Here is a 26,780-nt window from a genome sequence, read left to right on the forward strand (position 1 = left end):
TACCTAAACTATTCTTCAGTTGTTAATCTGGGATGCTCCTTTTATACCCTTGTTTTGTGTTACTGGCCTTGACAAAACTTTTTTACTCTTTGAGCACATATGTTCACCATAAATGAAAAGTAATGACGAATCTTCTCTATTTCATTTTGAATAAGATACGACTATTAATTTTAGGCATATTGTGGGCGTACTGTAGTGATAATCCTTGTGTCATGGCTGGATCAGTGTAAGTCACGGGGGGGTAGTGGACTGCAACGGTGATGTCCGGTCAGCTTGGTGTCTTGGCCGGTCAGGAAATAAACCGGATGAATAATACACAGTGTCGACGGTCACATGTCGTGCAGCGGGCTCCTGAATGATTTAAAGCTTTTTACATCATCAGCCTCACCCTCCCTCCCGCTCTGTCTGCCGCTGATGCACCGCGCAGCCCGGAGATGCTGCTGCTGATGCTGGTGACCGACTGCAGCATCCGACATGGGTATCCTCTAATCCGGCCGTGCCACAGTGAGTGTTTTTCCTTCGCTTTTCTCCCCTTTGTTCTCCTTGCCATCGTGTTATCTTAAACTTGATCACCTTCCACCCTCCTCCTTCGTTTATCACCTATCCACCCCTCCTCTTCACCCACCCTTTTTTGTTGTCTTCCTTTGTGCAGTTTTTCACGAATGATGGCGCATTATAACGTGGCGGAAACCGTGCGTCTTTCCTATAGGGAGTGTGTTTATGATTTCGCGGAGTGGACGGAATGGTCGGTCAATGGTCCCGTCCTGTCACCTTAACGGTGAGCGTTAGAAACAAGAGGGAAGGCAGAGTTTAGGGCGGGTATCGCTTCTCCCAGCGGACTAGAGCTGCAGGAGGCTATGCTTGGAGGGTCGAGAGGAGGACAGGACAAGACAAAGTGGCGACTGGGACCCAAATGAAAGAGGGTGGGTTCTTTAATTGAGAACATTTGCAGTTTTTAGTATGTATGCGGTTATTACCTAGACTGTTGGCTCAGTGGGTGTGTCGGAGAAAGAGAAGATTACATAATTAGAGTTAGACTTGATCTTTATGATCAGGGAAGGGTAGGAAAAAATAAAGCTTTATAGATTTTATCCACGAACACTGTATCGTATGTGGACATTCTATCTATCTATCTATCTATCTATCTATCTATCTATCTATCTATCTATCTATCTATCTATCTATCTATCTATCTATCTATCTATCTATCTATCTATCTATCTATCTGTCTGTCTGTCTGTCCAGTAAAGCAAACTACTATGTTACTTGATTCATGTGTGTGTCTGTGAGGACAAGAGGACTAAAGCTTCAACCAGTTCAACTAGGCTAATCCCTAATGACATGGCCAGATCTCTCACTCTCCCTCTCTCCCTCTCTCTCTCTTTCTCATTCTTTCTCTCTCATTTGCCATAAGGCCTTATCTCCTTTTTCTGCTCTTAATTCTTTAAAAACACACACTTGTGGTGTCGTGCTGTCCATGGTGCTGAAAGCAGTCGTCTGCAGATGGCTTGCTAATACGCTGAAGCTTGATGGCCCTGTCATCGCTCAACAGGTGCCTTTTACTGCTACAGCTACACGGAAATAAGGGAAGTTGATTTCAGTTGTAACTCTGTCATTTAAAACTGGTGTTGTGATTGCATGCACTCTGAATGGCATGCTCCTGACACAGAAGCAATTAATTTGCCAACATGGAATTATGCAATTCAAAGGGCAGTGGGCATTGCAAAATTACTGCTTTTTAACACCCATTATTTTACAGATTTTTGGGTTTGTGATACTGCTCTGAATTTCAGGACGTATCAATAAGCAAAAAATCTTGGGATGATTACCATAGAATCAAGCAAGTATTAATAATAATTAATACTTTATTATTTCAAACAGAAAAATCTATGCTGGACAGGCAGTAAACGTTCAGAGGCTCCTAGCATTTAAGTCAAAAGCAGTCCATCCAAACCATTGAATGGACATCCGAGAGGAAAATGAAAACCATGATGATGCTGATGCTGATGATTGAGTTGGTGAAAACAACAATAAGAAGTAGAAGCAGAATATTATATAACAGACCAATTTAGCAACTGCACTTTGTCTGTCTGCATATCCCTCACACACTCTGTCGAACAGCCTCCAGGATATCCAGGTCTCACATTGGTGGATGAAGTCACATGTAGAGACACACCATAAGCTTGAGGGGCAGTCGTTCCTTGCTTAAGGGCACTTTAGCAGTAACAAAGGTCAAGAGTGGGGCATCTGCACCCCCCTCCTTTTATATTTCTTTTGCACTGGCTGAATATTATCATGTTGAAGAGATGTATTGAAATTGCAGCTGAATGGAGAGGATAAGGCACAACTCATTTGTTGGTGACGTTTATTGAGCATTTCTGTCTTTAGCTGTCTTCACAATTTAACTCCAGACAGTGTTAGAAGAATCACAGGACACAGCAGGAGGCTGTTTGCTTCAGATGTGTTCTCACTACTGGAAATAAAATGTTTAGGGTTGGGATGCACTTGCAGGAAGAAGGATATAAGATGGCTACTACTTGGCTCTGATTTCACTGGACTATTGTCTTCATCGATCTCATATTGGCACAATAAACTTGAAACAGATTTGTACTGGCGAGCTGACATGTCAAAGAGTGCTCGATTACTAATACGACTGCTCTGTACATGTGCATTCTCATGCATACGTTGGATAATGTTTAGAGAAGTCGATATCTACAGTGCACGTGTGATAATAGCTTTTATTAGATAACAATAGTGGAGATGTGGCAAAGGAGGGGCGGAAAAATGGTTCCTTCAATGCAGTAAAGTAGTAAGTTTAATAAGTGTTTAAAATATTTTGTATATTGTTATTTACTTATCTATTTATTTTGTCAGCCTTTAATGTATCTGCTTGTAGTAATGCTAATCTAATGAAAACACTTTTTTGATGCCACATCTTTAGGGTATCATTCATAAACTCATATGGGTTTTTTCATGTGTTACGATTTCTTCATGTTACAAGTTTTTAACAATTTTAAACAGCATACATAAACTAACAATGCACTCTAAATCTAGACGATGCAGTATTTGATTAATCTGCCATTTTCGGGTGCTGTAGCTGGGTTGAGCAGGCGACACATATGTATTAAGGCCACTGCTGCAGCTCGTGGGGTCATATGTGTGCCGAGGCTATTTATTGCATGTCTCCCCACTGCTCTCTCCCAAGATTCTTGTCCTGCATCGACAAAGGCTAACAAATTGCCATTTTTTCAGCATCGATTAAATAAAACTAGCAAATGCTGAAACGTGTGGAAGTGCAAGTAAAAAGGGAATAACAAAATAAACGAACAGACTTAGTAATATCAGCTTGGCAGCAATATTAATCGAAAGCTTTCTGACTCTTGCCCCAGTGAGCAACTACAGACTAGCTGGTCGTGTCAGATGTAGTAAGGCTTTAGCAATGAAACCCCTGAATCTGAATACTGCATTCACATAAATAATATATGGTTTTTTTTTTTCAATTTCAAAACCACACTGTTTTGCTCCTATTCAAGGCTTTAGATGCAGGCAGGAACTATGTTACTGCAGAGGTTATGAAATGCTACTGGCCTCTCATTCATTTTTATTAGCAATAATAGGCGCTGACAGAAGAGTTGTGAGTGTGTGAGTGTGATACATACAAGACACATACGAAAAAGGGAATTGATATTTATTTTTAAAATCTTTATTTGCCTTCAACACAAAATATTTCTGGTATATTGCAAATTTAAAATAGAATATGGGTTTGAATCCAGCAGCTGGCTGCAGCCTGTGTGGAGTCCCTGTGCTCTCACTTTGCTAGCCTGAGTATCCAGGTACTATGACTCACAGTCAATTGGTCAGTCAATTCTTAACTGACCGTAGGTGCAGCTGTGAGTGTCTTTCTCTCTTTGCTGCAGTAGACAGATGACAGGTACAGGTACATTGGATAAGAGGTTAATTGATTGATTGAGATTGATTCTTTAGAATAGGTGATGTAATAATTTCTATACTGTAAAATATAGCTGTGACTAACCAAGAGAAACTCAGACACGTAAACATCAGCTCTTAATTTTATGAATGGCCAACTGGCCTTCATCACCCTTCCTCTATGAGATGCTGCTCAGCACTGACGTCAGTGAGTCTGCTTGCGCATAAAGGCTAATATAATCAGAACACACACACACACACACACACACACACACACACACACACACACACACACACACACACACACACACACACACACACACAGAAAAAAGACTTGAAGGCCAGTATGTTATCTGATCTCTGTTATAATTTGAGAAAGCGACTGCTTATTTAGGAGCAGATTTGCATAAAAATAGGCTTTTTCTCCTTTTTTTTTCACAGGCTTCACTTGCAATTTTGAGATTGTTCCTAAAAAGGAGTATACGGAATCACACTAAAGCTAAAAGCTGCCACTTAAGCATATGTTTCTAAGCCGGAGAAAAACACTTTGCTAAAAGGTAGATGATGAATATAAATGGCTGGATGATGCAGTTTTGTAATCTGTATAAAAAAGTCTGCACAAACTGATTTATTTGCCACTTTCAGACGCAGCACCCATTTCTTCCACTCAAGGTTTGCCTTTCAAAAAACAATTGGCTCCCATTATTTAAAAAATCAATAAAATAGTGAACCAAAGCATTCTGTTCCACTGACAAATGCAGTCAATGATTTTGGAACTTTACAAAGTAGATTCAATCTGTGGAATTGGTTGTGTAGGAATGATTGGATGTCTCTGGGGCTCTGTCCTATTTCTACCCTGAACAGTCCTATTTCCCCTCATTTTCCCTTCATTTCAGTGTTGCCCAGGGTATATTGGAAAACAGCAACAAGAAACAGTTAACTAACCTAATATTTGCATCTTTACATCAAAGAGCGCAATACAGAAATGTAAAAAAGATATCTGAAAATAGCTCCATATTATAAAACAATATTAATACAATGCTGTCAGAAAAGTATTCCTCAATATGATGTATTTATTTCATAAATAAATGTTCACCCCAAAAACAAATGAAAGATTAGTTAGTTAGCATTAGTTAAATGCTTATAAATGTATTAATTTAACTCAGTTTGTCTGCTTTTTTACAATTTCAAGTCAGTCACTCCTCAAAAATTGCATTGGTCTGTTCAACCCATTAAGAAATGTCAAAGAAAACAAAGCACAGAACATCATTCAGTCTTGTTTAACTTTGAATCTGGCATTTATTCGTGTGTTAACTTTAAAACGCCAGGTTGTTTTCCACTAATTCGGTCAATTCAATTTATCCATTTGCTTTCTTTGGGAAAGTACCCCAAGGCTTTCCTTTGAAAGAAGTCAGATAAACACTGCCAGAGAGAGAAGGGGATGAAATACACCTGGGAGTGTGGAGTGGTCGAACGGGTGAAAGTGGAATCGAAATATAAAAGACTGTCAACTGGCAGAGGACTGTTTCGACATGGTGAGCAGTGCACACAACAGGCGCTACATTCATTTAGTGCTGAACGGTATGAGATGACAAACAATTCTCTGCACTGTCAGAGCTGAAATGGGAATATATCAGAAAGGAAATGCGGAGATTAGAAAAGGTTGTGTTAAAGGCATGGTTTATGATAGATGTATTGTCAGTGATATAGAATTCTGACTGAGGAACTACAGAGTGACAGTCCTGGACACAGTTGGGAGAGGGATTAGCAAATTGGACATATAGTGACAATGCTGTGAGGAAAAGGCATCATTTGGCTGCCACAGGCAATATTTCCTTTCCCATTGCTTCAGAGTGTTACCAGCGTTTCATGGTTTTGGAGTTATTTGTCAAAGAATTACTCAGCAGGGCACGCCTGAAGTCTGCCATGGAATCAACAAGCCAGTTTTAGGGCCAGGTCTTCAGTTGAAGTTTTAACATTAAGAGAGTCACAACTGGGGTAAGTCCCTGAGTGTGTCAGATGGCCCTGTTGTTTCTTTAGGGCTTTAGGCCACATTGACAGAGATGTCATTGATATGGCTGGTTAAGCACAGAGCCAGAGGGAATGACAGCACTGTTTTTATTTATCTTGCAGTGTAGAAGCAGATCCATTTTGCTTTAGGCTCCAGGCCCCGACTGTGCTACATTAGGGGAAGATAGATGAGGATGTAGCATTGCAAACTGTGAGTGGAGCAGACCAGCTGACAGGTCAGTCATGCAGAGCAATTGGTCTGTACCTTTTTGGACTAGTGCCAGGAGATTCCACACTGTAAACTTTTGATAGATAGGCATTATATGTCTTAAGTTGACTGAGAAATGGAACATTTCCTCCCTGTGTTTACTGGTTTCTTAGAAATCTAGAATATGCCTCAACAGGTTTAAGGTTAATGGTTAAAATTTGCAGTGATTATAGTCCAGGTAGTCATTAAAAGAGTAATTCTGTGAGACAGCCAATAAATTGATTCCAATACTCTAAAGGAATAGAAATTCCAGTAACGTGGATACTATATACATAACCTGGAAACCTCGAGACATTTAACCACTCATTGGTTTATACAGTACATTAGTTGTGGGTTTTTTTGGCTTGTTTAAGAAAATCTTTGCCCAATCTACACTTGGACACAGATTTCTTGTGTTTTCCTGAATCTTAATTAAGGTTCAGCAGCATCTTCTACGAGCATGCTGTTTATTTACACTGTGAGCCGAGCCCATTTCAAGTTCCAAGGCCACACAGTCTGTTTTAATTCTGTCTTGTGCTCCATAATTATAACATTTTTATGAATGAATGAACATATTAAAAATTACAAGATTAGAATCAAAAGATAAGAAAATCGTGAATAAGAGTTTTTTTGTAGTAACAGATGAGAAAAGCATGGTAGGTGGCTCTTTTCTTAGACGTGATCTTAAACCAGATCTTGATGGGTGAGTCGTACTTATATTAACACTTAATACAACATGCTAAAAAACAAACACCAAAAATAGTTTTGATCTAAATGTAGTTTATCAGTTTCTACAATAAGGTCATGCTAAATTTTTACTGTGGTTTTTCCAAGTAAACAAGACAGCAAAAATAAAGATAGCCTTAGGATAGTCCTGTTGTATACACTTCAAATATAGGCGATCAGAATGTATATAGCTCTACATCTAGAGCTATATACATTTTATATGTGCTTCTACATATGAAATACCTTATAAAACATATCATAACAGCATGAACAAATAAAGATATGTACTTAAGTGGCTCTTGTGCACTGTGTGTGCACCATTACTTTACAATATGTTATTTACCCCTTGATGAATGATGACGCCTTTTCCCCAGGTAGTCTCATCCTGTGTTTAAGTAAAGAGACATTTTTGGGGTCGGCAATTGTATTATTATGAACTGAAAATTTAATTAGTAGATATCAATCCAACAAACATCGTTGGATCATGATCTCCACCGGGCCCCAAAACCATATAATTTCAACCAGCTGACCGATGGATTCACACACAGGACCTTCTCTCTGTGACGCAACATTGCTGAACATTGAACCACCAAGTTTAAGTCTCTTTAAAATAACCATGTTTATCTGCTCTTCTTAAACCTTTAGTCAGTTTATTTTACAATATAAACCAGAGGAGCCTGAATTGAGTGTTACCTAGTTATTTTAACGCATGTGTAATTTTTTTTGTCTTTGCACATGAACTGACCATATGGACATGCTGTGTCTATTGCACTGGTGGTCATTTAGTTCTGTTTGACATTAAATAAAACAAATGATAGCATATTCCTGCTCCATGAAACTCCAGAAAATCAAAGTTCATGTATATAGTAAAAAACAGCCTTTGGTCATACAGGGATAGGTACAGTGTGACTGATGAGCCAGACAACATAATCAACCTGGCAGGCGGCAATTTCTCTTTTATGTCAGATTCATTAGGCTTGTCAGACAGGGACACTGTGGCCGGTGAGCCAAGACACTAAATCAGCCACACTGCCACCAAGATCAGCCATGCAGAAGAAAATGAATTTAGGACTTCCACGTTAAAACCTTCAGTTACTGCTGATATTTATTGATCTGATGACTGGGTCATTGTGCTTTTAGCACAATACTTTGGCTCCCAGGTACATGACCTATAGGAACTCATGAAAAATAGAGCTGGTTTATATAGACAAGAATATATTTAATAATAATGTATGCCTAAATGGAATTAGCTGTGATTAAATAAGAGGGTATTTGCTATTAGTCATAGTGATTGATAGTAATACATTATTGTGTTCAAGACTCGATGGGGCTCTAAGCACTGATGTGTAACACTCTACAGAGGCTAGCCTCATAACTCTTAATACTGAGAGGCACTAATATTGAGATACGCACATACACACATGAATTATGCATAATAATATTTTCTCTTTTACATAAGTTGTCTGTGTGTCCATTTGTTAAGCTAAAATTAAATACAATTTAGCATTTTTATATACTGCTATTTGCTAATTGTGCTACAACAAAAGCAATTGTAAAGTGACAGACTTGCTCACTTGTATTTTACATTAATTTCTCTTTCAAAAAACCCCCATTCCAAATCATCAGTGACACTGACATCGAGTGTGTGATAAAACGGAAAACAAACTCACACAAAAATTGTAATTTCCCTGACTCAGGTGCTCTACCAAGAACTGCTTCCTGTTCTGTCTGCAGGATGTGAGAATGGGGCCAGGGCAGCATGCCAGGTCTAATTTTTGTGGAGGCCAGGGCCATGCATTGCAGACTGGTTTCCACGTCAGTGTTGAGTGAATTAGAAGTGCTCTCAACTTTATTAAACCACAGCAGCTCTTACTGTAAAGGCAATGAGAGCTCAATCAGGTTATTCATCCAGTTAATTCAGACACAGGCAGGGGCGGACACAGAAACAAGCTTAGTCATGGCTGATTAGACACAAGTATAGATGTTCTGACAGCTCTCTTATCTGGAGAGGAAACACACTAATGTTAAGATGCTAGAGGTGGCTGTGGTGATTATGATGACAGGGATTTAACTATTGATCTTTATACATCTGCGCAAATGGGTGTTTGTTTAAGCGTGTAAAATTATGGAAGAAGAACAAAGAAGTGTCTAGTTCAAAAATCCCTTAGAGTGTGAAACAGTTCCTCCCATGCTGGGAGACGAAAGCGATGCTTTTAGCTCTTTGTGTTGTGCACATTACACATTTGTTGATACGTACGTGTTAATTTCCAAGATTTCTTCCCCTGCAGTTCAGTGACAGGAATAATTAGATTAACTCATGGAAAGATATTTAAATAATAGGCAAAAATATAAAATGTATTGCCTGTAACCACACTCTATTAAATAATTTAGTAGCCAGTGTCACCACTGGCATTTTAGCTTCTGCACTGTACTCCGAAGAACAGCAGTGTCTGTTAGAGGTGCTCGGTGCCTGTGTTGCAGATGTGTACCACCTTCTACATACACTGAGTAGGATTATTACAGGTGAGATTAGTGCTTACCTCTAACAAACATGTAGTTCAGATTTTCTTTTGGATGCTGTGATGATGCACTCATTACTAATGTGGGAGGTTTTGGTTTTCATTATATAGGGTGATCCAGAAATCTGTTATTTGCCTCCTGGTTACAGACTCTCATTGATCCATTCAACATGCCACCTGCTAGAAAGCAAAGTGTATTTTTTTACCATAAAAAGGTCACACAGAGCACATCAACAGGACACTTTATCACATAAACCTTTAACCCAGGAACAACTATTAGCAAGATGAAGTCATTTTTCCAGAGCAGATGGAACACCTGCTGCCACGGGCTTTGTGCGGCTCTGTTTTGTTGATCTAGAGTACGACTGTTCAAATAGCTCGTACTCAATGCGGGACAGGTGGTGGTCATCATCAATGAAAACTGGCCTAGAATATTTAAGTGAGCAGATGTTCTGAAAAGCAGAGCACTTGTATGATCTGATTAAAGATATAGACTGATGAAAGGTTGTATGTGTATGTGTGGCACTTACTCTAGCACACATGAAATGGAGCTTATTTCTTCCTAATCTGCCACTTTTATGACATTTTTGAAACTGGCTGAATGTGATTGAATTCATGTATAGGTATCATTGTTTCAAATTTAAGGTATTAAGGTCTGGCTGGCTTGTCTGGACACTCATGTTCTATACACGCACGCACACACACACACTCATGAACACGCACATACACACACATTGATTGACAAAGCAGAGCCAGGTGATCAAAGGTTAGTGCACTAATGAAACCAGATTTGCTGTTTTTCAGTCTGCTCATTCTCCTCATTCTTTTCTCCTAATGTGTTCATCTTCTTCTGTCTTCTGTACACACACACACACACACACACACACACACACACACACACACACACACACACACACACACACACACAAACCCGTTCAGCTATCTTAGTGAGGACCTTCATTGACATAATGGTTTCCCTAGCCCCTAACCCTAACCATTAGAAATGAATGCCTAACCCTAACGCTTACCCTAAACCTAACCATAACCAAATTGTAACCCTGACACTAAAACCACATTTTGAGCCTCAAAAAGGCCTTCAAACTTGTGAGGACCCGGTGAATTGTCCTCATAAGTGACTGTTGGTTCTCACAAGTACAGTAGAATGCAGATTTCGGTCCTCACAAAGATAGTTAGACAGGAACACACACACTTGTGTGCACATGTGTTTTCATATCTCAAGTATTGAGCAGTATTACGCTCAATTTCAATTTTCGTATTTCTTATTGATTGCTTCTATGAGGTGACGGAAATAAAATCTTGTTTCCACAAATATCAGGTTGTTTGTCCAGTGATTGTAACACATAGCTCACTTGTGCGTCACATTTTGTGACTGCGTCATTCATTTAAGTACATTTTCATATAAAACATAAATGGCACTAGAATAAATGAGTTTTTATTGCAGTAATCTACATTGAATTGAATAATTGAATAAGATGTCATCATTTTATGTCAGAAGAGCAATAAAAACTTTTGTTAGAATGTGTGTGCAAATACAGAATAGAAGCAGAATTTCATCTACATGCCCAGGAGTAAGAACTCTACTGATCAGATGCTCTTAAATGTTAATTATTATATATGGTTATGACTGGAAATTTCTGAATTTTAATTTTGGAAGGGTTCTGCACGTCATTTATAACTACAGGGCTTCATACCGGCTCCATTAAGGAAAATCCCTTTTGTCAGAATTTAAGAGGTACCGCCCCACCCAGAGATAACCACCATGCTCAAACTGAATCACCTTTTAAGCTTTCTATACTGCTGCACATGTAATATACCCACTAAGTGCAGTGACAATAGCAGCCCCACTCTATCTGGTTAAACAGCTGAGTAATTGCAGTCATCATTTGAGTGGCTTATGTTATAGTTGAGGGCGCACAATGTGGGTCTGCTGAATGTAAGTGTGTTTGTTCAGTAACTTGAATTTGTTGTTTAAAGTAGATGAATGGTGAGTGTTAGTTCATTGCTGTTAAGAGAGACAGAGGTGGACTCGGCTACAATTGATGGCTTTAATAGCTCTCTTTTCAACAGCATCTCTAATCTGTTACTCACTCGACTCAGCTAATGCTTTGTTTAAACGTGGCAGAAAAACCTGCATTAAAGCAGCGCTAGGAATTTACATAGTTGCATTTGAATTATTCCGATAAATTCTACTTATACTGAAAGGAAAAAAACATTCAGCCCCTATGATTGTCATGGTTTTGCATGTAATATTTTTTAGCTTGTTTTGAAGTAATGCATCATATAATATGGCATTTATTTATGTGAAAACACAGGCTAATAAATTAATAATAATTATGTAAAAAGCCCCCAGTATTATTTTCACATGAGAGTAAAATGTCAGATTTCTGTTTGTAAATAAACCTGTTAAAGATTTCATTCTGAATTTTAATGGAGTGATCGTTAAGTATGGCGAAGATGTTGTAGTTGAAGTACATTGCCTCTGATTCTACAGTTATTTATCAGCAAACTCAACAGAAGAGGTTTTGCCAAGGTTTAATATTGCTATCTCTCCCCCTTACAAACAAAATAAAATGTCATTAGTTGTAGGGCTGTCACTAATGAGCTTTGCTACTATAGCGACATGGCTTTGGGGAGAGGACTTCTAATTAGCTGTTTCCTCATTCAGGTACACCTCATTTGTGGACAAGCTTGTAACACATTTCCCCTTTTGAACTAATATGTCTTGGCATGCATACTCCAAAATAAGCCTTGTGTCAGATGAATAATAGTAGGCAATGGGCTGTGAAATGCTGTAAAAATAAATTATCCCTCCTGTGTCTTTCAGATTGCTTTCTCTCTCACTATGTGGGGAAAAACTGACGTGGCATTCTACTGAGCCTGAAAACAGAGGCGTGGACAGCAAGACAAAATCAGATTTTCTTCATTTATTTGGATTAGGAATAATTCCTCTTCCAAAGTGCTCTGCACATCTTCTTGAAGAACTCATTCACAGAACTTAAGGAAAAACACTGGTCAAACAGTATCTTCCGCTACTCCCCATTGGCTTTCAATATGAGTGGTCTGGTAGGGAAGCTGGATCCTCGCAGGATACAGTGGGGGTCGACATGGAACACCTTTGCATCCCGTGTCCTCAGGACCAAGCCTGTGGAGTCCATGTTAGATTCAGCCGTATCGGGTACAAGCTCCCATGGAACCAGACTGGCCCGGGTTTTGTCTACGGTGGACCTAGTGTCGCTGGGTGTGGGCAGCTGCGTCGGGACGGGGATGTATGTGGTCTCTGGACTGGTCGCCAAGGAGATGGCTGGCCCTGGGGTCATTGTGTCCTTTATTATTGCTGCTGTTGCCTCCATTCTGTCAGGTGAGACTAGAGCTATGCACGCTCATTTATGCAAGGCTTCTCTAATCACATAAACACCAAGGGGACAGTAGCCGCAGTATAAAGGTTGCTGTCCTTCTTATTACCATTAAACCGGTAAGATATATTTGAAAAGCCTTTTAATACCTATGTAATTATTACAAGGGTAATGCCATTATAGGGGCAGAGCTATAATAGGTTCAAGAGATAAGTAAAATATACTTTAATGCTCATATCAATAGTTTCAATTCAGCCTTTCACTCTGGTGATAATGCAGTCAAATCACTGATATGTGTCTGAATTTATGTGTGTCTATATTGTACTCCTCTTCCTGTCTCCCCCACAGGAGTATGCTACGCAGAGTTTGGTGTTCGTGTGCCTAAGACCACAGGTTCAGCCTACACATACAGCTACGTGACAGTGGGGGAGTGTGTGGCTTTTTTCATCGGTTGGAACTTAATTCTGGAATATCTGATTGGCACAGCAGCGGGGGCGTCAGCTCTCAGCAGCATGGCGGACTCACTGGCCAATCACACCATCAGCAACTTTATGATTTCACACATTGGAACACTCAACGGCTTAGGTAAGTAGCACAAAGACGCAGTGCTATGACAGCTTTGATAAATTTTCTCTCTGGTTCTAATTTTCTCAGGATTGGAATTCATTCAGGTATTGTGTAAAGTACTGCAGTTTAACTGTGAATGCTTTTTTTCAGTGTTATATTTACGTTATTTCAGGGAACTGAAGCCAAAGTGCTTCTTAGAAATCACCTGTGAGATAATTTTCTTGAAGGCACATTTTTTAAGGCATTAAGAAGCAGGGTAATTCATTTAGAATCTACATCTGATCAGCAATCAGCTACAGTTAGTTGTTTTGGTTCAGCTGTCAAGCATGTTTGCTTTAATGGTAAAAACATGCATTGACCCAAGTGACTTTTGGAGAGATGTTATCTTTTTTTCCCCCCTCCTCACTCTCCTCAAGAAGGTCAGACAGAGCTCTGTTCCTTTTGCTGTAGTTGTAGTTAAGACAAATACTTCTTCTTTGAGGTCTTTAAGAGACTTTGACATTTAGACTTTGAGAAGTACATTTAATAAATCCAGCCTTTGCTCTTATTCCGTATTTGCACACTAAGACGACTTGTTCCTAAGAGTCATGATTTACTTTATCAGTGTGGAATAGAAGCGCAGCGCCATTTCTATCATACAAAGGATCTCCCATTGCCTTGATAATCCCAACACATCTTTCAAATTTTAATAAAAACACCAATATAAAAATGCCTACATTATCTCAGAAACCATTCAAACCATACCAATTTATTTTTCCCAGGAACATCCAAAGAATATTATGCAGCTTATCTTGGAAGTCATACTGTCATGGAAAGTAAAAGCAGGCACATCATCTTGAATTCTATATAACACAGTTTTCCATAATCTTACCATGAGGAGGATGCCTGCTTATCTTGTGCAATGCTCTAGCTGATGTGTGTGCCAGCTATGTTTCTATCTGGCTGACACTGCCTCATCAGTTGCTTCCTGTTGGCCTTTGAAAAAGTGATAGTAGTGGTCACATGACAAGTGTCACGGCCAGCCGTTCCAAATGATCACGGAATGCTGATGTTTCCTTTTCCTGTTGGAGAGAAATGATTGTTTCTCCACACCCAAGGGGAAAAATGTGAAATCTAACTAAAATATATCTCATTCATTTCCAAATACACACAGGCTGAGTTCTTGTGGAACATGTGCATCTAAAAATTTTTTGCCGTAATGGTCAACTGGGTGGGGTGTATCTAATTTAGGAATGCAGTACTTCACTATGACAACTTATCTTACGAAAATAGTTCAGTTGACGTGCCAAATCTAAAAGTGTTTCCAACTTTCTGTTGCCAAGAAATTAAACAGAGTTGGAGAGTTCAATTTTTTATTAAACCATGGCTTTGGGTGTTTTATTGGACCAGTGGGGAATGTCCTGTGAATTACACATGAATTCACTGGAATACCCTTGGACAATTATCTACACATACTCCAACATACTCTATGAGAGTGGCTGAAACTCTTGGAAACAACAAATTAGTCTGAGATTATTTATTCTGATTAATAGTTGTGGTCAAATGTTTACATAGAGTGATCATGGACATGATTTCATATCGTGGACATTTTGAGCATTTAATGATTACTTTGAACAGTTTCTGTCTATGTGGGTTCTCAGTAATCTCTTAGATGAGAGGTGAAACATCATTTAAAAAAACAAAAACAAATGCAAGTCACCTTCCTTTTAGCTCTTTAGACTCTGAATTGTTCTTTCTCTAGGTAAGAATAATTGTACGTCAAACATCTTTCATGACAGATTCCATGATCATCACTTCAAATGATTGTACATAAGTAAAAGTTATTCAGATGCGCCACCACTTTGTCAAAGTCTGAAAAAAAGGTCCAAACTGTCACCCTCAGATGAGAGAAAATTGGTTAAGACGTGGAGCAAGCCAGGAACCACTGAGGCTTAAGTCTGCCATGAACTGGAAACTGCTGGAATACCAGGGTAACAGTTACATCGCCATGGACTGAGATGGTGATGACCTTGAAAAGACCCTTTTCCAAAGTTGACACCTTTAGGCTCAACTTAAATTTTCAGCGGCCCACATGGATAAGCTAAATTTCTTATAGAGAAAGGTTTGATGGTCAGGCGAGACAAAGATGGAACTATTTGGCCACAATGACAAGAGTTATGTTTGGAGGAGTAAAGATGAGGCTTTCAAACCTATGAACTGTATCTCTGCCACTATTGTATTGGTACAATGCACTAAATGGATGGAATGATACAGAAGGAAGAAGCTTCTTTATGCTTCTTCTCAAAATCCATCAACTTCACCTCAGATCAATAGCTAGATGACACAAATGGGTGTTCCAACAGATAGATCAAAACTGGTTTTGGAATGGATAAAGCAGGCTAATGTTAAGCTTCTGGAATGACCTTCCCAAAGCCCCAGTCTCAGCCCTTCTGAAAATTTGTGTGCTATGCTTAAAAGCCGGGCCGGCGCCAGGAAACCAATTCTGCCAAGACGAGTAGTTAAATATCCAGCCAGAATTATGCCAGAAGCTTGTCGATGGGTACTAAAAGTGTCGGGTTGAGGTGAAGCGCGGTACATTTGAAGTTGTATGTTTGACCCTGTGTGGATTACAGAAAATCCAAAATGAATTCAAAATGTGGCACCCTGTTCTTGATTTTAGATGTATGTTGTACAATTATTCCACCCTGGAAAAAGAAAAATTCAGAGAAATTATTAAAAGACCAAATTTGCATTGACATTTATCCCATTAATGATTGTACTTTATGTGTACTTCTGATAAAAAACAATATTTAGTTAAACTGATTTGACAGAGCTTTAGAACTAGCATCAATAATGTGAGGATTTTCTACTTTTTTTTTAAATTTGGGGTTAATCAGACAAAATAAGAAATTGAAAACCTGCTTAACTGTGAGAGGACTTGTTCTGACAATTTAGTATTTTCTTGAAAAATAACAAAACAATTACTCAAACAGTTTTATGCCAAACGCACAGGAAAATGGATATATTAATCTTCAGCACCACAGTGACTGGGTGACAGCACTTTTATGTCTTTCTGTGTATTCAAGCATGCGTGTTTCCTCTCCAGGTAAAGGAGAACAGTCCTACCCAGACCTACTGGCACTGCTGATAGCACTGCTGGTGACAGTGATAGTGGCTTTGGGAGTGAAGAACTCTGTTGGTTTCAACAACGCATTGAACGTCATCAACCTTATAGTGTGGGTGTTCATGATGATCGCTGGCCTGTTCTTTGTAAATGGGGAGAACTGGGACGAGGGGAGATTTCTGCCTTTCGGCTGGTCAGGGGTATGCATCCGAATGTATATATAAACACACACAATAAATAACAAACAAACAGAAACCCCCCTACCATCAGCAGGGTATCTGTGCTGTTTGGTTGTTTTCTTTAGGACATCCATCAGCTCTGTTTCCTCTGTGTTGCAGGTGATGCAGGGTGCAGCCACCTGCTTCTATGCCTTTATTGGATTTGACATCATTGCTACAACAGGAGAAGAGGCCAAGAGTCCCAACACCTCCATCCCCTATGCTATCACCGCCTCACTCATCACCTGCCTCACTGCCTATGTCTCTGTGAGTTAGCTTTATAACATATTGCATAAACAAACATGACCGCTCTATTCTTTATATATCTATTGTTATAATCTATTGTTATTCACACTAATAGTTTTGTGCATAACAAAGTAGAGCGTCATTCATGTTATGGTGGTTTCTGTTGATATATTTTGTAAAATGACTTAATTTAATTATAAACCTAAAGAATATTGATCACTTATCATGTGCTGAAATTCAGCTTTAGCTTCAGCTGTCTGCTCTCCCCCAAATGTTGACAAGTTTCCAATACACGGAATGAATAAATATGAAGATGCTGTATTTCAAATTTGTGGGTGTGTATCTAATCTCTGATCTCCACCTTTACAGCCCGTACAGCTTTCCTGATTACATAATGTGTGCTGGATGGTTGTTGCTATGGGTGCTGTGGAACAGCAGCCTATCAGATATAAGACGTTTTTCAGCATTTTGTGTGGCAAAGATTGCATCAACTTCAAAAATTCGAGTGCTTCTTTTTGAAATCCTTGTCTCTCTCTTTCACAGTCACATCTATTCCTCCACATCATCGCTCTCCTATGCACCAGCCTCTCTCTAATCTCCACCTTTCTTTGATCTCACTCACAGTAGGCTGCTTGGAATAACTTTTCTGCTGCTGTGAGGATCCTGTGGTTGCTGCTGTTCAATCTTCAGAAATCAGCTTAAACACATTACCTGTCACATCTTTTTTTTTCTGTGTGTGTGTGTGACGTTGATTTTTGCAGTACATTTAAATCAAAGAGTTTGCAAGGCAAACTTATGCTTGTTTGTCAGTTTCTGAGCTTTTCATTCACTGTTAGTGCTGACATATCTATCCTTGTACGGCCTTGCAATACTGTGCTCTTCCGTTTAGGTTTGGGCAATGAGCAGCAGGGGAGAGAATTGTGTTGATTATTTTTTCTGGGAAGTCCTTTGCTCTGGAGATGGGTAATATGAATTTGCCAACTAAACTTAGCCGACTGTGAGCTGAAGGGAACACTGAAAAATACATTTTGGGATCAGATTTGTGCTCTAAGCAAATATGTTGTTGTAGATTTGTTTTAGATTACTTTATCCCCCTTGTGACTGGTTCACACACAGTGTTAGCCAGTCTTTTCATACAGCAAATAATGGATGTTAACTTCCTTTCTGTAAGGGGTTAGTGCTTTTTATTATTATTACTCCCCTTCTGTAATCCGTTGATGCAAATCTATCTGATTAGCAGCACAGCATTTGTGACAGATGGCTCTGCATGATATCACACATCAGACACAGGGACACACATATTGAGCGAGGGACGAGTAATGACCACTTTGCATGTGATGGAGCATGCTGTGTGCTGAGCATATTAGCTAAGCAAAACTAAGCTCTAAGGATGTAGCTCAACTCTTTGTAGTATCTAGGGTCTAAATGTTGATGTGACTATAAGCTCTACAGAGTTACTCTGAGAAGAGCCTCCACAAGAAGTCGAATTAGTCTCTTTTCTGCAGCGTCATCCCGTTCTTCTTGTTTTTTTTCTTTGTTTGTTCTTTTTGTCGCTGTGTGGGCGTCTGTTTAATACACTATAATTCTGGCAGCAAAAATCGAATATTTCTGCTTGTTAACACTGGTATTAAAGTTTCTCTGTACTTTAATAGATTCATGATGAGATTTTGATTTTATGGTGAGAACTGCAGTAAAGATTTCTTAGTAATAATCAACACTATGTTTGTTTGTTTTTATTCTAGGTGTCTGTGATTCTGACACTGATGGTACCATACAATGAAATTGATGAGGATGCACCACTGATGGAGATGTTTGCCATGCATGGTTGTATGTTCGCAAAGTACATAGTGGCGGTAGGCTCTATAGCTGGACTGACTGTATCCCTCCTGGGTTCGCTGTTCCCCATGCCCAGGGTCATCTATGCCATGGCAGGAGATGGCCTGCTCTTTAAGTTAGTTCCACAGTACTTGCATTTTTATTTATATGTCAGTCTTAATGATGTTTGCATATGAGTCTCATCTCATCTCTTTTTTATAGGTTTCTGGCCCATGTGTCTTCCTACACAGAGACCCCTGTTGTAGCCTGTGTGGTTTCAGGCTTTCTGGCTTCCTTGCTGTCCCTCCTGGTCAGCCTTAGAGACCTCATAGAGATGATGTCCATAGGAACGCTTTTGGCCTATACCCTGGTGAGTGTTGGATAATAATAATGGAAACATGTACATCATGAAGCTTACTCTCAATATTATTTAGATCAATTTTCTTTAATGAAGTTTTTCCTTCCACATTGAGGGGCATCTGATTGTCTTTACCTTACAATATAAAGTGCCTTGAGGCAACTGTTGCTATTTGGTGCTATATAAAAAAATTTGAATTGAACTGAATTGAATTGAATGCATTTAATATATCTGGATAAAGCCCTTGAGATGTATTTAAGGATGTCTAAACAAACATACTAGCAACAACTGCTAAGCAGAACAATACAAAGCCACAATCTCACTGTATTACACTGCCTTACAGAGATCAATTCACAGTATTTTGTAACCAGGGGGCATCCATAATCCAGCAACAATTGTTTTATAAGAACTAAGTGAAGATGCGTGGCTAAGCTTTCATCTCAAGTCTAAGAAATTTATAGCCTGAAAACAGAAAGATTGTTTTTTCTTCTCCTAAGTAGCTATACATTCAGATTTGACAAAAAAAGCACTGCTCTTTAAAGGAGCTATGAAATACTGCACACAATAACAGATACCTTGCTAGGGAAAATAATCTCTCCAGTGCATGATTTCCTATGATAACAGGATAGCTGTATGTGTTCATAGACAACAAATCTTAACAGAGTCACCAGTATGTACAAGACATGTGGGCATGTGTTTATCAGGCTCTAAAGATTACCTTCTACCCATGGCTGCACAATACTAGTTAGATGGTAAGCAGTTAACTAAGATAATAATGAGTCACTGATTTATGAACCAGTCAGAACAAAAACAAAATTCATAATTTTTCATCAATTTTTGTAAAAACTAATTATTGAGCTGTTTGTTTTGAAATAAAACATTCACACAATTCCTGTGGAATGGGAATGTCACTATTAAAAATGGTTTTGTGATGGAGCTCCTGTTTATAAATGACATGTGTTTTGCAGGTGAGTCTCTGTGTGCTTCTCTTACGCTACCAACCTGAGGGAGACATCCATGGTTTTGTGAACTTTCTCTCTGAGGAGCAGAATAAAAAGAGGAAGGAAGGCGTTCTGGCTGAGTGTGAGAAAGACGCCTGCTCACCAACCAGCGAGGCCGATGAGTATGGCGATCCGCCCACTAACACCTGCGGAGCCAAAAACCTGCCTTCGCTCGGTGACAATGAGATGCTGATTGGCAAACCAGATAAAAATGCATACACGGCCAATCACCCTAACTATGGTACAGTGGATATGACTACTGGTATTGAAGCAGAAGAATCAGAAGGTGGCCTGTCCCGGCGGTTAAAGAAGCTGATTGGACCACGCTACTATACCTTGAGGATCCGACTGGGCCTACCGGGAAAAATGGATAGACCGACTCCAGCGACGGGGAAAACCGTCACTGTGTGTGTTCTGCTGCTCTTCATCTTCATTTTTGCTTTCTGCTCCTTCATAATTTTTGGTGAGAACAAGTTAACAAACTCACACTCACATCTGTATGATTCAGGCACAGATTGGTCAACAAATAATAAATGCGTTGAACTGAATTGAATGATTAAATTATTTCTTCCTTTCAGGAGCTAGCACTATTGGGGAGGGTCGTTGGTGGGCCTTGCTGCTCTTGATCGTCTTCATCATTATCATTGCCCTACTAGTCATCATCATTCTGCAACAACCAGAGAATCCTAAGCGACTTCCCTACATGGCACCCTGTGTGCCCTTCGTACCTGCTTCAGCCATGCTGGTTAATATCTACCTCATGCTCAAACTATCTGCAATCACCTGGATACGATTTTCAATCTGGTGCCTCGTGGGTAAGTAAATGATGTTTTATTTGTTCGCTTTTAAATTAACTTTAAAACATTCAGAAAGAGAAAAGATAATGCTTTTATTTAGTCAGTTCCACACCTGTCAGTCATGTAGAAGGACAAGCGGGAACTTAATGAGACTTTTTTTTTTTTAGTTTTGTCGTGTTTAATCACTATGCAGGTTGGTTGCTAAATTATTTCCATGTTGTATACATGAAAATAATTCAATATAATTATAGAATGTAATGTATATATGTTTGGCAATGGTTTATATGAAAACTGGCTGCTTCCATCTCAATATAGCAGTGAAACAAAAAAGCCAACCAAAATATTGCACTGTAAGCAATGACTCATGACAGTTGATACTTAGTGTAACGACTGAGTAATTAAAAATAACTATTTTTTAATTGAAATTTTGTGACCAATAAAAAACAGACTGTGTGTGACTTCTTGTTTGTTTTATTGTGGAAGACCTGGGGCATCTAACTTTCCTTTTCATTCCTGCCTCAGTTGTATCTATCTGAGCACCTATTTTTGACTTGCCTTTATAGCTGCAAGAGTGAAAGGGAAGGTTTACAAGAAGGTAGTGAGACCTGCTTTGATATGTGGTTTGTAAACAGTGGCACTGACAAAACATCAAGAGCCTAAGATAAAGTGGCAGGGATGAAGATGCTAAGATTTTCTTTGGGAGTGACCAGGATGGACAAGATTAACAATGAGGACATCAGAGGGACAGCTCATGTCGCAATAGCAAGGCTGAAATAGCTTGGGCGTGTACACAGTACATGGTGGGTATACTGGACAAAGGATTTTGAAGATGAAGCTACCAGGCAAGAGGAAAGGAGAAAGACCAAAGACAAGATTCATGGATGTAGTGAAGGAGGACATGCAGATGATTGTTGTTACAGAAAATGATTCTAGGGACAAGGTGAGATGGAGGCAAATGATCTGCTGTGGCAACCCCCAAAGGGAACAGCTGAAAGGAAAAGAAGGAGAGTCCAACAGAGCTTTTAGGTTGATGGAGATTTTCCTTTTCTTTTGTATTTTTATTTAAGCAACTAAAATCATGTCCCAAGGTCTAATAAACATGATCCACTGGATTATGTATGTGTGAAAAATATTAACATGTTCTGTTCTTGTAGGTGTGCTCATATACTTTGGCTATGGCATGTGGAATAGTACTCTGGAAATCACAGCCAGAGAGAATGAGGTGCATGCTTCCACCTACCAGCGCTACGATCAAGGTGTTGACGAAGGCTTCTGCGGCTTCGAAGATGATTTCTACCCACCTACCACTGACGCCTGGGGTGCGCCAGACGGGGCATCAGGGCTAACCTCGCCCCCTGTGGCAAAACCTGAAAATGATGGGATGCCATCGAAAAGTGGAGGCAGAACCATTGCCAATCATGGCCTCGCGGAGGAGGATCCAATGGATTTCTAAGGGACTGACTCTGCGTTACCCTGAATGTACTGCCTTGTCTGCTGCCTGGGGGATGGGAGGGGAAGAATATGTGAGTGCACGAATGACTCTGTATGTGTGTGTGTGTGTGCGTGTACATGCCAGCATGTGTGTTTTTTTGTGTGTCCAACTCTTGGGCTAGATTGTTTGTTGGCAGTGGAACTGCTTTTCTATCACTTTATTCCACCGTGCCTGGCTCCCCCGCTTCCACAGAAATTTCGATGTCAAGGTTGTTAGTGTCTTGACTCATTTGCTTGTTATTACTTACTGGAATCCACATGCCACACAAAGAAAGGCCAGACAGAAAAAGTGCAGATGTAGCAAGAGATAAAATATAATGTGGCTCTTTGAACTCTGAACCAAATGAGACTGTCTGTTAAGCAATTTTTTTAACTGTTTATTTCTCAGAATTACGAGATACAATAGAGGAGAAGGCAACGAGATGGGGCAGATGAATCAGCATGTCCCATCCTGTTTTAACAGACAGGCAGGAAGGTTAGATGACAGCACGGCAAGCCCAAATGACTTCCTGTGGACAGCTCTGGTTTTCTCCGTTCATTCGGAATTTTCAACAGAAAGAAAAAGTCCCGTGCATACCCTCAAAATAATAATAAAAAACGTTAACGTTAACCCTCAGTGTTATTTCTTGCTTTAAATGTTTCCCTGACCCCAAACATCTAGCCCAAGTGATTCTGAATTCTGTGAATGTGGGAAAGGGTGTCGATGTTTTCTGTCACAAATATTACTTGGACTTTGCTTGCAATAGTGCCTTCATCTACTGTATGTGTACGTGAGTTTCTGATTATGTCGGTTTTCTACTTTAATTTTGCCTGCGTGTGTATTTGAGGGTGTACTGCATGTACACTCAAAATCCACCTTTACATGGGTTATTATATTTGTGTTCGTATAAAGTGTGTTCTTCAGATTGTTTTACTCTGTATGTATAGATATATTTTCCCACTCTTCCCCAGCATGAAGCTCAGCGTGAATTCACTTGCAACAAATCAACTCATCAGTATATTGGAAAATAGGAGAGAGTAGTCAATATAAAAGCAAAAGAGAATGAGCTGAATCCTAACTGGTAACCACTATGGTTACTCTGAAGAAAGTCATATTTTCTCCTAATTTTGTTTGCATGATAAGTTTACGATTTTATTTAAAATTCATTCAGAATGTTTTTTGACTTATGATCATCTGTTCTTTTTGCTTTCTTTTTTACCAAATGAAATGAAATCTAATCCTTCCTCTTCCTCCTTTCCTTTGCTTTTCTTTCTTCAATTCCTTCTTCTTCTTTGCATTTTATAATGTTCCACAATTCCAAACCAACTCTACCTTCCTCTCTCTGCCACCTCACCCTCGTCTTGATATCCATCGGGCCATGTCATCCACTTTAAGCCACAAGTGATAGAGCCAGGATTGGTTTTCAGTCAGGATTTGTAACAGCAATCTGTTCATGGCCTGTCGATCTATTAGCTCCTGTTTCGCTTAAGGGTGTCCGCTATCGCTTTTCTGATTTGTCACTGGAGCATTTACTACACTCCCTGTGGTCCTGCTCCCACTTAGGCTCAAGCTGGTATGAGTGAACCTCACTATTTGGCCCTACTTTGTTTTTAAAGCATGTAGCTTGTGCTGAAGTCCCACTCTTCATATGGTACCCACATCGATGGTGCACTCTGAAGAGCTTGTGAAAATCAGCTGGATCAGATAATGAGCCGGTGTGGTTTAATATGTAGGACAAGTAAGCTACAGCCAAGGTTAGGGGTTGGATTTCATAATTAGTATGTTTAAGAGTAAAACACTTTTAAACAAGAGAATACAAAGTGCTTTACATTGAAGGAATTGTGCAATGTATCCATTCATGGCACTATAACTGATTTTGGCATCAACCAAAGCACCCCCCTCCCTTATAGTTGGGGGGTGCTTCTTCTATATAGCTGCTGCTGCTGTCTGCCCTGATTGTCCTACTTGTACCTTTTGCCCCTGTTGCTGCATCAGTCCCTTCCAGGGAAGCCTTATTTGTCTAATGCACTAAATCTAAGGATGCCACGCTATACCCTCACCCCACCTCTGCCCCCCTCACAACCACCCACATTCAAAAAAACAAGAAAACAAAAATAAAACAAACCAAAAATTAAAAAATAAATTAAAATAATTATTATATAAACAGGCCCTTTGGTGATGTCCATTGAAGAGATTATACCAACTCCATATACACAGGGATTTATGTTCATATTGAATGATTCTGCAGGTAGCCAGCGCACGGAGCAGTATGCTGTGCAGGCAAGTGGAAGTTTAGGGAGTTGGAATTTAGTTGCGGTTGAGCGTGAAGCCTATGTAGTCTGCCAAGGTCATGACTTTAGTATCTTTTATGGAAATGTGACTGGGTTATTGACTTGAGAGGGGGGGATCATATTTTACGACCACAATATTACATTAAACCACACTGTAAGTTCCAGCCATGGATGTTAGAAGAACTGATATTTTATAGCAGTTTTTTTTACGGTTGGCACAGGAAAAAATAATAGAAAGTTTTGCAGAATTGTCCAATATAAACATTATTCTAGGTGATACAGTTGGAAAAGCATTTGCGCATTAAATCTCGCACACATCTAAACATATTTTCATTTTGTACTTTTGAGCCAAAATACCCACTCAGATCACTTCCTAACTCAGCCAAAAGAATCCAACAGCTTTGCATTCATAGCTCAGCCAAAACAAAAAAGTAAATTCAGGCGACGCCATTCCTCTCACACTGGACTGTACAGCCGACTTTCTATATTATCTGATCTGCGTGTGTGTATAAAAACTGTGCGAATGCATGTGCTGTATGTGTGTGCGATGTGTGTTTGTGGTCTACGCCTGCGCCTCAGTGTGATCGTCTGGTGAATGTGTAGCATGCTGTCATGCACGAGGCCCAGACTATACATGTTGTACTTGCATGCGGTGACTGATCGCAATGACCTGTAATGGAACACTAAACCAAACCAAATGCAGGCTTAATTCTTATACCTGGGAACGTTGGCCTCTCTGCTCTGGAAGGACTAATGTTTAACAATTTAATAGGTTAAATAAAACCACTATCCTACAGGATGATTTTGTGCATTTGTTGCACTTTGCTGCATTTTCTATTCTGATGGGAACCCAGAATTTTACTTTATAACTCAATACTATGTTAAATGAAAGAGCTAAAGGAATATTATATACAATATTCAAATCGCGTACTCTTTTCCTCAGTAATCTCCTTGCCCAGGTATGAGAACCAGGACTCCATTTGAAAAAGAAGGAGTACATGTAGCAAACACACTGATGTGGGTTGCTCTTCTCACATCCTTCCTCAAGCACTTACAATATGCCTACTTCCTCTTTGTCCATCTTCTCAACCACAACCTCTGCAAGCCAAAGTCCACAATGTTTGTTTACTTTTCACGTACAGAAGGCTGTCGTTTCTTCAGAGTGAAGACCTGAGAAAAAAACAGAGCTAAATTTTTTTCTTCTCTTCTAATAAGCTACTTTATCACAAGCAGACAGATTTTCCTTTTATTAAAGTGACTTTGGTCATTGGTATAAAGGATAATTTCTGAATTTTTGCTAGTATTTCGTTAATATTTCAAGTATTAGTGTAGACTCCGACGCATCTGTTCTGCAACGACACGATGCAGTGAAAAGTACAACACTATAGGAGGAGTGAACTAAAAGAAAGGTATTTTTCTACAGCTGTTTCCCATTGACGGATCCTCCTCGGGAAGGTGTACACAGCAGAGTTGGGTGGAGTTATCAGTCTTCACTGTCTGTGGTTTTGTTTAATCACAAGGAGGCCTGGGAGAAACTGCTAAAATATATTTTTAACAGCCATAGTCTCTCTAGAATGAAAAGGCTCATTTATAAACGTTAATCTTTTCCTTTGAAGGTTTTTCAAATGGTTGTTCAAGACGTCAGTACGACTATAGGTGGTTTAGGAGTAAGAATATTAATAACTAATAAGAGAAAACACGCAGAAACTATTTTAATACGATTCTATAAATGGTAAACTACACACAAAATCAAAGATTGCCTCTGTTGCTTTTAAAGTCAGTTACTGTTTGTTTATTTAGTCTTGGAGAAGGCGTGCCATGTTCTTCCTGTGCTCTGTGTTCACTGTGGCCAAGCGTCCAGTCAGTGTGTGTTGGACTTGTTGAGATTGGCTTCTCTTGCAACAGCAGATTTTATTCCTTTTCACTTCTGTATATTTTGGCACAAAGCTGTATAATGTAATTGTTTTTCATTTTTGTTTTTTTAAAGGTTTCTTCCATATGTGTGGTTAATTTGCTCCTGGGTGCACTGTTTTTGCTGAGTTGTTGATATTGCTTCCATGCAACAATGAAAGTTAGTTATTGCAATTACAAAACAGTGGCTCGCTCGTTT

At 39.4% G+C, this 26,780-nt stretch overlaps 1 protein-coding gene across 1 annotated transcript; it reads left to right on the forward strand.

Moving 5' to 3' along the window:
• The first annotated feature begins 348 nt into the window (after positions 1-348).
• Positions 349-26,780, forward strand: slc7a14a (solute carrier family 7 member 14a). The gene is made up of 10 exons (XM_087832852.1): positions 349-504; positions 12,275-12,808; positions 13,152-13,388; positions 16,456-16,673; positions 16,812-16,958; positions 18,680-18,888; positions 18,975-19,122; positions 20,079-20,574; positions 20,690-20,926; positions 22,063-26,780. Exons 2-10 carry the CDS (start codon positions 12,502-12,504, stop codon positions 22,359-22,361), a joined length of 2,298 nt encoding a protein of 765 aa, XP_087688978.1. The 5' UTR covers positions 349-504; positions 12,275-12,501; the 3' UTR covers positions 22,362-26,780.

The sequence above is a fragment of the Neolamprologus brichardi genome, chromosome 19 (genome assembly GCF_056152115.1).
Source record: "Neolamprologus brichardi isolate AB-2024 chromosome 19, ASM5615211v1, whole genome shotgun sequence".
NCBI lineage: Eukaryota > Metazoa > Chordata > Actinopteri > Cichliformes > Cichlidae > Neolamprologus > Neolamprologus brichardi.